At 52.9% G+C, this 13,331-nt stretch overlaps 6 protein-coding genes across 6 annotated transcripts; 4 read left to right on the top strand and 2 right to left on the bottom strand.

Annotated features, from left to right (window-relative positions):
* The first annotated feature begins 56 nt into the window (after positions 1 to 56).
* On the top strand, positions 57 to 1,408 carry BJX68DRAFT_240114 (uncharacterized protein). Its single transcript, XM_071040632.1, has one exon. The coding sequence runs from the start codon at positions 234 to 236 to the stop codon at positions 1,329 to 1,331; it is 1,098 nt and encodes a 365-aa protein (XP_070897457.1). The 5' UTR covers positions 57 to 233; the 3' UTR covers positions 1,332 to 1,408.
* Positions 1,409 to 1,641: 233 nt separating this feature from the next.
* On the top strand, positions 1,642 to 6,601 carry BJX68DRAFT_276918 (uncharacterized protein; the record flags this gene model as incomplete). Its single annotated transcript, XM_071048222.1, has 6 exons — positions 1,642 to 3,055; positions 3,089 to 3,261; positions 3,345 to 3,461; positions 3,492 to 3,947; positions 4,586 to 5,354; positions 5,412 to 6,601. The coding sequence occupies exons 1-6, from the start codon at positions 1,807 to 1,809 to the stop codon at positions 6,599 to 6,601; spliced, it is 3,954 nt and encodes a 1,317-aa protein (XP_070897458.1). The 5' UTR covers positions 1,642 to 1,806.
* Positions 6,602 to 6,656: 55 nt separating this feature from the next.
* BJX68DRAFT_276920 (sodium:solute symporter family protein) lies at positions 6,657 to 8,955 on the bottom strand (the record flags this gene model as incomplete). Its single annotated transcript, XM_071048223.1, has 7 exons — positions 6,657 to 7,327; positions 7,380 to 7,729; positions 7,779 to 7,849; positions 7,897 to 7,969; positions 8,022 to 8,253; positions 8,306 to 8,830; positions 8,889 to 8,955. 7 exons carry the CDS (start codon positions 8,953 to 8,955, stop codon positions 6,657 to 6,659), a joined length of 1,989 nt encoding a protein of 662 aa, XP_070897459.1.
* Positions 8,956 to 9,386: 431 nt separating this feature from the next.
* BJX68DRAFT_276921 (thermophilic desulfurizing enzyme family protein) lies at positions 9,387 to 10,947 on the top strand (the record flags this gene model as incomplete). Its single annotated transcript, XM_071048224.1, has 7 exons — positions 9,387 to 9,590; positions 9,646 to 9,722; positions 9,775 to 9,947; positions 10,016 to 10,149; positions 10,221 to 10,469; positions 10,524 to 10,668; positions 10,724 to 10,947. 7 exons carry the CDS (start codon positions 9,387 to 9,389, stop codon positions 10,945 to 10,947), a joined length of 1,206 nt encoding a protein of 401 aa, XP_070897460.1.
* A 243-nt stretch (positions 10,948 to 11,190) lies between these two features.
* Positions 11,191 to 12,297, top strand: BJX68DRAFT_268315 (zinc-binding alcohol dehydrogenase family protein; the record flags this gene model as incomplete). The annotated part of the gene is made up of 1 exon (XM_071046052.1): positions 11,191 to 12,297. The coding sequence occupies one exon, from the start codon at positions 11,191 to 11,193 to the stop codon at positions 12,295 to 12,297; it is 1,107 nt and encodes a 368-aa protein (XP_070897461.1).
* An 81-nt stretch (positions 12,298 to 12,378) lies between these two features.
* BJX68DRAFT_268316 (beta-class carbonic anhydrase) lies at positions 12,379 to 13,088 on the bottom strand (the record flags this gene model as incomplete). Its single annotated transcript, XM_071046053.1, has 4 exons — positions 12,379 to 12,609; positions 12,697 to 12,836; positions 12,895 to 12,932; positions 12,991 to 13,088. The coding sequence occupies 4 exons, from the start codon at positions 13,086 to 13,088 to the stop codon at positions 12,379 to 12,381; spliced, it is 507 nt and encodes a 168-aa protein (XP_070897462.1).
* Positions 13,089 to 13,331: the final 243 nt, after the last annotated feature.

Consider the following 13,331-nt stretch of genomic DNA (forward strand, 5'->3'; position numbering starts at 1 on the left):
GGACTACTTAATAAACAGACGACCCGGCACAATACAGACCCTGAGTCTGACGAACAGTCAATTTGCAATTTTCAGACACGATAGGCTGACTTTAGGCCGTGAGACCAAAACGCGTGGCCTGCGCCACGTAACAAGCTTGGCCGCCCGATCGGATCGACCTGACCATCTCACGGATACAAGATATCGCCGATTTCCTCTTTCCCAGATCGAATCACCCAGAGTCAATACAGCATATGCTCTGCCAAATGTCGATGCTCTGGGATCTAGTCGACGCATTCCGGCCGCAGGCTCAATCCGCAAGGTCTTCCTCAGGACTTCATCGCCATCACAGCCGTCACAGCCAGCATCGCCAGCATCGGCCCCGCGAAGACGATGAAGCCTTGCGCAGAAGGGAAGCACTCAGACAGACGGCAGACGAGACCCAGGATGTCCTCCCGGGGCTCCTAACTCACCTCAACCGGGCCAGCGACGCCCGTCACTCGGAGAAACTGGTGTTCAACTCCCTCCGCACCCTCCACCCCAACGACTGTCCGCATTTTCCCACGCCAGCGACGATCAGAGTCATCAACGATGATACCCTCAACGTCGCAGTCAGACTGGCTCACAGCCACAGCGCTTCGCACACGAACCCGCGCCCAATCGTCATAAACTTTGCCAGCCACAAGAAGCCAGGCGGGGGCTGGCTCAACGGCGCCATGGCCCAAGAGGAATCCATCTGCTATCGGAGCTCGCTGGCGCTCAGCCTCCACCGGAGGGACTACCCGCTCGCCCTGGACGATGCAATTTACAGCCCCTACGTGCTTGTCATGCGGGGGGACCTGGCCTCTGGCCACAACCTGCTCGCCTCACCAGCGAATCCGCCCGAGAACCTCCCTGTCGTCAGCGCGATAACCATCGCTGCCCTCTACCGGCCCGCACTTCGCACGCTAGTTCTGAGTCAACCGAATCCCCCGCGACAGCGGGGTAGCCTGGGCCACGCCTCACGCTCGCACCCCAGCTCCCATTTACCGCCCGCCTCACCCGCTCCCTCGCGCCGCAGAACACACCAAGTCTTTGCGCGCGACAGAGATCGCAACCTCACCAAGGCGAAGATGAGGCTAGCGCTACGCATCGCAGCGACCAACGGGCACGGGATGCTGGTCCTCGGAGCACTCGGCTGTGGTGTCTACGCGAATCCGCCCGACGAGGTCGCAAATTGCTGGTTGGAGGTGCTGAGGGAGGCGGAGTTTCGGGGGAACTGGTGGCGCGAGGTGTGTTTTGCTGTCTACGATCCAAAGAACGAGGGGAATTTTGCAATTTTTGAGAAGGTGTTGGCAGGGAAGAAGGTCTGACTGGTGCATGTTCCCCCTTTTTTTTTCTGTCAAAGAGTTGAACGAGTTTGTAGAGAATTGATTTGTTGATGGTCCGATCCATCCGAATTTCGGAATGAGGCTATGGTCGCCTGAATTGTCTTCAAGTAAGCCGCAGCATTGGTGCTGGGGAAATTCCATGCGAGCCTAGTAACCTGGCACACATCTGTCCACTCGTGAAAACACATTCAGGGTCTGGTTGGACGCCTCAGACTTGGTGGCATTGATCGTTCCGCATTAGGAAGTCGACAAGGCTGAAAAATACAGTGTACGAGCAAATACCCCAAGAATAGCCCCTGTGGCTGAGCGCTAAGTCATGCAAGTGTAAGGCTGAGCTATTCTTGGTGGGGGAGACTTCGGAATCGTTTCGATTCTCCTCAAATGCCCAAAATACGCCTGTTCGACTGCAGTTTACCAAGCGAAAGGTTGACAATGTCGACACTTGGAAGCCGTCGCAATGCCACAAAGCGGCAGAGACGAGGAATGGCTTCGTGTCCAACTCCACGACCTCGGAGGTGCACTTCCTGACAAAGAACCCCTAAAACCACAGTACTCGACATATTCGGCGACATGGTCTCAATCCGAACACGACGAGGCTGTCCTCCTCCTGACCCAAGCGTCAGAAGGACGGAGGAATGGCGAGGTAAAAACACTGACGACCGGAGGAAAGACCAAACCCGAAAAATGGGCATTCGAGGACTATGAGAGTGTTCTGAATCGAGTCATAGGCTCAAGCTCGGCCTGTGTTGGCGTCATCGGCTGTGTTTTGAAGTACCTCAATGACCATCGCCCGAAAAGGGCCCGGCGAAGGTCGCTCAAGCTGCGAAAGTCAGTCACCGACGATGAGATGTCTTCTGTGACGGAGAGTCTGATGATGACGGCTTTGACTCATGATCAGCTGGATCAAGTTCGCGTTCTGGCGTTTTTTGCGCGCGCTGCTGGCCTCGACGCTGTTCTGAGCAGCGCTCTTCCAACGGCGATCCGAATGGACAACACGCGAGCCGTGCAAATCCTTATGGAAGAAGGCGCTGATACAAACACATGCTCGGAAGACTTCGCCAAGTGTGTACATGAAAATAAGCTGGACTTGATCCGTCTTCTACTCCGATCTCAGAAAGCTGTCTCGAATGCAATCACCACAAATGCGCTGCCGGTGGCCGTTGAGCTCGGCAATATCGAGACAATCCAGCTACTCCTCGCTCATGGAGCCGATGCTGACTTCAAGAAAGGACTTGCGCTAAAGCACGCGATCGAAGTCAACCGCTCTGATATCATTACCATGCTCCTCCTGTGCGCGAATCCTCCAGCTGAAGCAACGTTAGCTTCCATGGTATCGTATGTCTGGTCAGAGCCTGTCATATTTGCTGGACGCCAGGGCCAACTCATCGAGCTTTTATTGAATGGCGGGGCCTCCGGAAATGAGGTTGATGCCGTTTTATCCGGTGCTGTTGAGCAGCGGTGGGGCGAAATGGTCCAGCTGCTGATGGACAAAGGAACGCGTATTAGTTGTTGCAACGGCGAAGCCTATCGAAATGCAATCCACGCGGTTGATTATGAGATGCTTCAGATACTGGACACAGATAAACTCGGAGCAGACCTAGCAACGGACATTTTCGGGTTGATTCACACGACGCAGCACGGGGCAGGGATACCACCACAGGACTGGTGGAAGCTTGCTACGCTTCTCCTAGGCCAAGGAGCTGCTGGTAATGTAGTTCACGAGGCATTGATCAATCGAGTCAGAGTCCGGGATCTCAAAAGCGTCAAGCTACTTTTGGTATACGGGGCGTCGGTGGATTACAACGATGGCCGTGCACTTGGCATTGCAGTGAAATCCGGGGAGATGGATTACATTGTGACAATTCTTGCTCACCAGCCCAAGATTGACACGCTGAATACAGCTTTTCCGACCGTTACCCAGCTTCCTCAAGGCATTCAGCTGGATATAACGCGCCAGCTCCTCGAGGCCGGACAACCGGGCCCGCCGTAGACGAGGTTCTCGCCTTCGCCCTTACTACGCCAATCTGTCAGCGCGACCATCAGTTCATCGAGGTTCTCATCAACGGGGGAGCAGATGTTGGGCAGAGGGAGGGGTTTTTCATCCGTGAACTGGTCCGAGATGGGGACCTCGAGACTCTGCAGATTCTCCTTCGCGGCGAATTCCCTATTACCATTGCCTTTTCGTGCATCCCCCTCACCTTGGACCTCGACGAGCGACGACGGTACAAGATACTGCAGACTCTACTCGACCACGGTGTGCGAGGCGGCCCTATAGTAGCTCAGGCCCTTGTCGACAGCATCGATGAAAGCCGCGTTTCATCACTTGCAGTGGCAGAGCTGTTGCTGACAACGGGCGTCGCAAACACGGCGTTCAACCAGGGAGAGGCTTTTACCAAGGCAATCAAGTGCCAGGGTCCCGAGTTCCTGCAGCTTCTGGTGCAATTCAATCAGCTTGCCGAGTCCGAGTTCTGCTCGTGTCTTGTACTTGCTATCGCTCTGCCGCGGGACGAGATGCGACTAAAGAAACTTGAGCTTTTACTGTCCGCTGAGGTAAACATGTCGGCCGAGCATTGGTATACCGCTCTGAAACAGGAGATGGTATGTCTCCAGCAAGACGGCGAAGAATCCTCCGTCGTGCTCCGTCTCCTTCTCGACGCAGGGGCCGATGTCAACTACAACAATGGCCAAGCTTTATGCGATTCCATAGATCAGGGTCTCTTGGAGACTTTCAGATTGTATTTTTGTCGGCCACTATCTGCCCAAACCCACGAATCGGTGTTTATCAAAGCATGCGTGCATGCAGTCAGCACAACCGATTTGCGTTATATCACGGAACTGTTGAACTTTGAAACGCCAAGCGACCTGCTCAACAGAGCCTTGATTGTATCTGCGAAAAAGGGCGAGAAAATGAAAGGACTCTCTAAGCTTTTACTGGAGGATGGCGCATCCACAAGCCATGACAACGGAGCTGCATTATGCCACGCGATCAAGTCTCGTCATTATCACCCTAGCGTTATAGAGTTGTTTCTCGGGTTTAAACCGTCGATCGAGGCTATTGAAGCGTCTTTGAATTGCGCATTTGATGCACTCACAGGGCAGGAGCGGCTCGCGGCCATCAACCTGCTTCTTACGTCTGCAAAGCCACAGGAAGCGGTCAATGAGCTGCTCCTGAAAGCTGTGAGTGCCCCCATCAAATAGCCCAGAGAGCTAACTATGACTAACTTTGTACCACTTAGGTGCGAGAGGATCCGACAGATCCGTACCTACTGAAATCGCTGCTTCGAGCGAATGCGTCAGTCCTACACAAGAATGGGGAATGCATCCTGCATGCGGTGATGAAAAACGATATCAACTCACTGGAAATCCTACAACCCCACTTCATCAACGAACGGGCTATTGTCTCTCGAGTCTTTAAGACCGCATGGACGAAAGGAGCACGGGCGGAGTCTCAGGAAGCGGCTCTATGTCTGCTGCTCAAGGCAGGTGCAACAGGCAAATCGCTCAATGTTGCACTTGTCGACACAATCGAGACCTTTGATTCCTCGACGAACTCTCTGCAGCTTATTCTTGATCTTCTAGACGCGGGCGCCGATGTCAATTGCGATCATGGCGCCAGCCTTGTCAAGGCGGCGGCGAAGGGGAATGCTCGTCTTCTCACGGAACTTTTCACTGCTTCCCCTACACAGAATAATATGACGCTTGCATTCCCAAATATATTCAAGTCAGGAGTCAACGGCCAAACGCTGACTGACATGGTGCACGCCTTCTGTTCCCATTCAGCTAAACCAGATCTCGCGGCGTCGTCGAAGCCCGTGCTGCATCTACTGCTCGACAACTATCCCACGGAGCAGGCTCTTCTCAAATATATGATTGACACAGGCTGTCCTGCCGATACACCAGTAGAAACTAGCCGGGGAACGTATTTGTCGTTATTATGCTGGGCCCTCGCCGAGAGCAAGAGTAAAATAGGCGACGAGATTATCGATACTCTACTTGCTGCTGGAGGTAAGTACAAAAGCCAGTTCAGATGTTTGTAGAATGAAGATCCTTACACGCTCTCAGCGGACGCAAATTACAAGACGACATCGGGCCATACACCTCTTGGGATCGCCATTTCCACATCACGGCATCAGGCCGTTGCCAGTCTGCTGCGCCATGGAGCAGACCCCACCGTCTTATACGGGATAAACTCACCCAAATCACTGCTTCACCTTGCCGTCACAACGGAGAATGCGGCCATCGTCCGTCTTATTCTGCTGGCGAGCCCAATAGTAAACGACGGTGCGCTCCACTACGCCGCTAGAGAGGTCAATGTCGAGATTATGGCAATCCTACTCAATGAAGGGAATACAAGGGACTATGAATACTCGGGCTGCGAAGGCCGAACCGCGTTAGCGGAGCTCTGCCTCAAGGGCGACGCGACCAAGCCACAAAGTGAGCTTGTGCGGGCAATGAGTCTCCTTGGAGACTCGCGCAACTTCAAGAAGAGGTCAAATGGAAAGTCAGCCCTCCATTATGCACTCGACAACCAGCGCAATGCGACAGCCATGACACAGGCGCTCCTTGACAGTGGCATGGGAGACTATGTCAACGACGAGTTCAATTTATACGAACAAGACGGACTGATATACTCTCCTCTGGCGTATGTATCCCAGGGTCGCAACAAGGCGTCTGCTCTGGTTTATCGCGAATCCCTCCTAAAACTGCTCAAGCAATTCGGGTGCAAAGACCGGTTCTGGGCACTCGAGGGAAACTCGCAACCAGCAGATGCTATTAATCTGCCTGAGGAAATTGCTCGAATATTGGCCGAGAAGAAGGATCACGAACGCATGCTGACACGGATCCGCGAGCAGTCCGAGACTGCACAGGCTGCCATCGCCACCCAGCACGAGCTCCTCCTCAAGAACGAACAGGAAATATCCAAGCAACGATCAAAACTAGAGAAAGAAGCAGAAGCACGTCATTTGAAAATGGTGGCCAGTCGACGTTCCGCGGAGCTCGCTCACATTCAGAATCTAGCTCAACAGCTCGGCCTAGGCTATCACAGCTCGAGCGACGATGCTTTAGCGCAGTACACTAGGTATGAGCGCGAGAGGCGAAAGGCCGAGCTAGAGCATCTTACGAAACAGCAAAATTTGATTACTGCGGCGTACAAGGAGCGCGCGGATATTGAGCAGAAGAATCGCGAGGCCAACGCGCGCGAGATGCGGCGGCTGAGGGAGCTGTGGTATGAGGTGGACCCATGGGATTAGCTTCTTGTCACTTGTATAGCAGAATCAAACCACCTATACTATTTAAAGCTCTCATTCAGATTACCTCTTCTTGCTTCCGGCCACTCAGCCCACCAAAAACAGCCGTGAGGAATGCAACAATCTGTCGCCGACTCTGCCAAAGCGGAAAGCAAGTAATGGTAACAGCCCCAAAGAATCCCCAGATGAACGTAAAAACAATCCACCCAGTAAAGAATCCCTTGGAGAATATGTATCCAGTCCCATACATGGGAATCGGCCAGAGAATGGTCATGGAGATTGCAATAAACAACGCAGCTCCAAGGGCAATATTCCGTGCCCTTAGAAGGTCGGCGCGCTCTTGTTCCGGCGTTGGACTCGTAGCGGGTTCAGCTTCAGAGATATCGAGCCTTTTCTCACTCCGTGCGGGTGGCTTTGCGGAAACCCCATCACGGATGGTACTATCGTCGACCAACTCAATCTCCCGGAACTTGGCGAAATCGTAGTTCTCGGGCTTGATGTAGGTAATCAGTGGTGTGAGGATGATCGGAGCCGTCAATGCCAGCATGTTGCCCGCCACGCAGGGATAGAATCCAGATAGTGTCGCCACACTGACGACGCCCTCTCGACGGTACGCGACCCCGATCCAGGTCCCTATACTCGCGATGGAGCTGAGGATTGGAACGAGCGTAACTGCATATTTACTCTGTTTTCGCCAGAAAAGCGTGCATGCGCTGGGGATTACCGCTCCTAGAGAATGTTAGTATATCTCATCCAGGCAGTTGTCAAGCAACACACTGACCATCGATGATAATACCAATCGCCGTAACGATAAAGCTGACCGAGAAATGAGCGTAGCAAAGACCCACCGCCACGAGCGCGACGAGGATACTGTACACCACCACGGCAACGTGCGAGACAAAGATAAGCTCCTTTCCAGTAGCAGAGGGCTTGATATACGCTCTGTAGAAGTCATATGTGACGAGACTGGTTACGGCGACGGTTTCGGAACTAAGGGCACTTGTAATCGCCTGGAAGAGCATGAGGAGAACAGCGACAACACCACCTTTGCCGAGGATTGCGTAAGCCACGTACGGCATTTGGAGCGCGTTGGCGATGATGTCGGCCGACATGGGCTCTGGGTATGTCGGCCTGAGAGTGTTAGAAGTGGCTCGTTGTCGCGTTTGCCGATTATACGTACCATGCCGGAGTGTTCTCAAGAGCTGCAGCGCCGAGACCGAATGTTGTTGCGATACAGAATGGAATGGTGAACTACACTGTCAGTACCCACGCCCAAAAACCACATATAGGCAGCTCACCCAGCACAGAGCCCCCAAGAGGTACCCGGCAACCGTGGACTTAGGGTCTGCAGCAATCGCTTTCTGAAACAGTCTAAGAGTGGCTGATTAGAGGAGACCCAAATAATCAACAAGTATAGACGTACTGTGAATCCACCGTTGCAGAGAACCCACCACCGAGGAAGGTCAGCCCAACAAGTCCGCCATAGACGCTCTTCATTGTGAGCAGCTGGCCCTCGGCATTGCCGTCCACATGCCGAATCTCGGACGCAGCCCTTAACAGCTCCCACATTCTGCCTGGCGAACCAACATGGGACGAGGTCGCGTACATGACGAACATTGAGACGAGCATGATGATGAACAGAATGACCGTGTGGACTATGATCTAGTCAGTGGAAAACCATCACCGGCGAAAGGGAATAGTACGCACCCCACTCGGTTAGAAAAGTAGCCTTGATACCTCCAAAGAATGTATAAACACAGACTCCCAGTGGAAATAAAAAGCACACTGCCACCTGATGCATGCCGGTCGTCAAATGGAAGACAGCCGCACCACCCACGAGCAAATTGACCGAGATAAAGATTTGGTAAATGAGTGAATAGATTGCGAGGACAATATGCCCCGGCGCCCCATACCGGTGCTTAACCAATTCCAAGAATGTATGCGCATTGGGGGCCTTACGCTTCAGCTCGATGGCCAAGACAGCAAAGGTCAAGATGGGGACCGAGCAACCTGCACCAAACCAGAAAGTCGCAGCAATGCCGTATAGATAGCCGAAATTGGTGGTTGAGAGCAGAGTTGCGCTCAGAGTCCACGAGGAGACGACAGAGGATGCGATGAGCCCAGATCGAACGGAGCGTTTCGCTGTTAGATACATCTCGGAGTCCTGGACTTCAGACATGTATTTTTTCAAGGCAAGAGTTGTAAGACTCATGAGGATTGCGAACACGGCGCCTAAGTCACTCGTTAGCAGGTCCTATCTCCTTGCGTTGAAAGAGGTATGCAGACTCACCCAGCCCTATCACGATTCCGTACCCGACTCCCTGCGAGAAAATGGGAAAAAGCGCGTCGGTCGCCATGGTAAGTGAGCAATTCCTATCACCACTGAGGCTCGGTCCTTCTTTTTTCTCTGTTCCAAGGCATCGCCGTATTTGTCGGACGCCTGAGAGTCTTATCCTCATCCAGGTGAGTGACAGCTGCTATCGCAGCACGCCATTGTAGGGCCGGTGGCATAACCAGGGCTAAAGTTGCGACATGCCTCACCTCCAACCGCTGCACCCTTCATTCGTCAACTCAAGATGACTGACTCGCCGGCTTTTCCGAGACACTGGGTTTGTGGAGTTCTTCTCGAGCTGCGAGTCAGGCGCTGTCTGAACACTCACCCGGGTTAACCTCCGACAGAAACTGTCTAATCCGCGCATTTTTAAGACAGGTTTAAATTGACTCGGACATTGGCCTCTAGACTCGCCTGTTTTCTTACACATTCAACCGATCTCTTCCAGTTTGAAGCATGGCAATCCAAACATTCAAGGCCGAACAGGCACGCGCCGCCGCCTCCCTCCGCTGGAAAGCTGCCCCAAAGCCCAAAGGCGCCGCAGATTGGGTGAAGCGCGCGTCAGAGGCGGCCACAATTCTCAAGATCGACGCTGTCGAACGTGATGCAGCGGGGAAACCACCGTTCGCCGAAGTACAGCTCCTCAAGGATGCAGGGCTAGTGAACCTCCTTGGCCCTCGACAGTACGGCGGCGGGCGGAGGCGAAACCTGGCAGACCTCGTACAAAGTCACCACTGAGATTGCAAAGGCGGATGCTAGTATTGGGCATTTGGTTGGGAATCATTATTCTTGGTATCGGCTCCTCCACCGCATTGTTTTATCCTTACTTACAGTGGGATTCCAGGTTCTGGAGCAGCCAAATCCTGGGTACGCCCAAGCAAGCTGAGCGCTGGCTTCGTGAGTTTACAGAAGGCAACTATTATCTCGGGGGTGCCGTTAATCCACGCAATGCCGATATGATTGCTGAGGATACGGGGCTTGACCTTGTGTTCAGCGGAGATAAGTTCTTCTCCACAGGTAAGCGTCGCATTCGATCCGACAAGATGGTACTCCGTACGGTAGGGGCTAACATTCATTCGCCATAGGGGGCGTAATAAGCGACATCACCGTGCTGGAAGGCGTGCTGAAGGATGGGACCCATGTCTTCGCTTACGTGCCAACCAAACAGCCGGGAATCTCTTTCAAGGGGGACTGGGATGTCATTGGGCAGAGGCTCACTGTAAGTTCGGGAATCCCCCTGCGTTCCCACGTGGCTCTCAATGACTGAAATGCATCATCGGACTCTTGCAGGAATCCGGAGGCTGCGTAATCCAGAATGTCAAGGTCCCCTGGTCCGAAGCCGCAGGGTTCATCGACAAGCAATTGACCCCCAGAGATGCATACCATGACTTTATCCTCCCACCAGTCCAACTACAGTTTGCAGCTGTTCATATCGGCGCTGCAATTGGAGCACTTGAGACAGCGGCGGAGTATACGCGGACAAAAACACGCGCATGGCCATATGGGGGAGACAACAAGGATAAGGCTACCGAAGAATGGGTAGGTTTCCTTTATCCACAAAATGACAGCGTCTAACATGATGTCCGAGAACAGTACGTTCTGGAAGGATATGGAAGACTCCAAGCGAAGATCTGGGCTGCATCGGCCCTGATTGACCGCACAGCTGAGCGGGTCTCAGAGGCCATTCACGCACCACGAGCTGCACTTACGCAGACTGCACGTGGCGAGATCGCTGTTCGTAAGTTGTCGTCGAACAACCTGCTCTAATCTAGTCTGGTCTAACCATGTTGCAGAGGTAGCGGCATCAAAAGCGCAGGCGATTGAAGCGGCACTCGAGACGAGCTCCAAAATCTTCGAGCTCGTTGGGGCGAGGGCAAGTCTGAGTCAGTACGGCTTCGACCGATTCTGGAGGAATACACGAGTCCACAGTTTACATGACCCGGTTGCGTACAAGTTCCGTGAGGTGGGCACGTGGGCGTTGCTGGGTGAAGCTCCGGAGCCGAGTTGGTATACTTGAGGAATTTGGGCCTGGATGACCGAGTCAGATCTAGTGCTGTTGGGGTAGATTAATTAATGTCTACGCGGTAAAAGTCTCCAACAGTCTCCACTGTGGCAGAGTTGGAGATATCAAAGGATCTAGATTGGGTAACGTGCTTTGCATCCGCAATGATAACATGGGACGCGGCCTGCCAGTATGAACGCCTTAATCAACTGTACCTAGATAGCTTAGATCAACTCCGTTCACAAGAGATCATGAAAAATGTCACTATACGCGCGAAAACCTCGGACACCAACCCTCGCCACAGCGTTACTTATCAAAGCCATCGGCACAGACTACACTCTCGAGCCGTACCATCCTGTTCCAATCCCTGGTCCTGATGAAGTGCTCATCCGCTGCGTGGCCGTCTCACTAAATCCTGTCGACTGGCAGAGCAAAGCCTACAATTTCGGCATCAGCTCACTCCCCTGGGTAAACGGACGCGATGCCTCAGGGGTAATTGAGGCAGTTGGCGACAATATGTCGAGCCTGTGCGTCGGTGACGCCGTGTTTACGTTGACCGACTATACAAAGTCACACTCTGGAAGCTATCAGGAATTTTTCATCGCCACTGCCAGTTCCGTTGCGAGGATCCCGTCCGGTATGAGCTTCGAGTCCGCGGCTGCTCTGCCAGTTGCTGCAATTACTGCGGCCATATCACTCCAGCGGTACATGGGGATCGGACCAAGTGTTCCATGTCCAATTTCAGCTAGAGAGCACCGGTGTCTGTTGATCTGGGGAGGGGCGACAAGCACGGGATATATGGCGATCCAGCTTGCAAAAATATATGGTCTTTCAGTCATCACAGTTGCTTCGACTGTCAACTTTGAGTACCTGCGACAGGCCGGGGCTGATGTTGTCCTCGATCGCAAAGACCCAGATGAAGCACTGCGCCGTATTCGAGAAATCACGCATGGGAGGCTACGGCTTGCATTTGATGCAGTTGGGCCGACAACAGCGAGGCTCTGTGCAAGGGCTCTATGCAAAGAGGCTGGCCAGCCATCGTCCGTTCTAGTCGCCCTCGCCGGTCTGCCAAAGGATGTGGTAGAGGGCCCTGTCTTTAGCACAATTATGCTCCCAACCGTTAAGGTCAAACTGTTCCACAATGAGCCGACATTTGGCCGTCATCTACTACAAGAGCTTACAGCATATCTGGGAGACGGTCGCCTGAAACCACCACGAATCTCCATCCTCTCTGGGGGATTCCAAGCAGTAGAGACTGGGCTGCTGAAGCTGCGGAACAAGGAAATCTCGGGGCGAAAGTTGGTAATACGCGTTGATGAGACAAACAATCTTAAAGAATCCAGGCATGATCTCGGGTGGCTTTAACTCATTCATTTGACTTCTATATCATCAATTCAACTCCTCAACCCCCGGTAACTTGCGCTCTAAAAATCACCGACTTGAAGTCTAAACCCTCTGCACCTTGCTAATTTTTCCACTTTCCACGTGGTAGATGTACCCCGTAATCGGAACATCCAGAATCAGCCTGTGCTCCTGAAGCAGCTTGATATCATCCAACACACTCTTCTCCAAGTCGGTGAAAGGTAAAAACGCAATGTGATCCGCATCCTGACCCAAGTCCGACCTGATTTTCTCCCGGATGACCTCGTCCGTGAAGGTCAACATTCCGCAATCCGTCTGTGTGGACTTATCAGCTTCGGCTTTCCTTCACATTCTTACTCCACACGGTCCGTCTCTTGCAGAGTAGTCCTAGGAAATACATACGTGGTGTATCAGTACGATCTCCCTCGTTCCTAGCAGCTGCTGCGAGATGACCAAACTGCGAATTGCATCGATGGCTCGCCCTCCCGCGTTGCGGATCACATGAGCGTCTCCTTCCTCCAGGCCCAGTACTTTGGCCGGATCTAAATAATAAATTAGTAAATACCATCCATTATTGTCCTGTAGACATAGGGCACGGACCGAGCCGAGCATCCATACAAGCTACCACTGCGACCTTCCTGCAGGGGCATGATTAGAACAAACGTGAGTCTGATCTACCGACGTGTAGGCAATTACCGAGCTGGTGGCAGCGCAAGATCGCCTTTGCTAAACGACGCTGCATACTTCTTGTTGGCAGCCTCGAATTCGCGCGTCTGCGAGAAGACAAATGACATGATGAAGGAATAAAATCGAAAACAAAATCCAAAATCTGCTAGTCGTCAGAAATCAATCCTTGATCGCAGAGGTATTAACTTTTATTATCAGGCGTAGCTGGGGTTTATTCTGGTCTTGTGTGAGCTGCTCCTGCGGGACCGAGAAAGCGCTTGCGTGATTGGGGTTGAGTATGCGCTCACAACCCATCCCGATTGCGCAAAAACAACTAACTAGGAATAAGTATAATCGTGAAGGCTATCTTA

The sequence above is a fragment of the Aspergillus pseudodeflectus genome, assembly GCF_044049435.1.
Source record: "Aspergillus pseudodeflectus strain CBS 756.74 chromosome Unknown BJX68scaffold_30, whole genome shotgun sequence".
In the NCBI taxonomy this organism is placed as follows: domain Eukaryota; kingdom Fungi; phylum Ascomycota; class Eurotiomycetes; order Eurotiales; family Aspergillaceae; genus Aspergillus; species Aspergillus pseudodeflectus.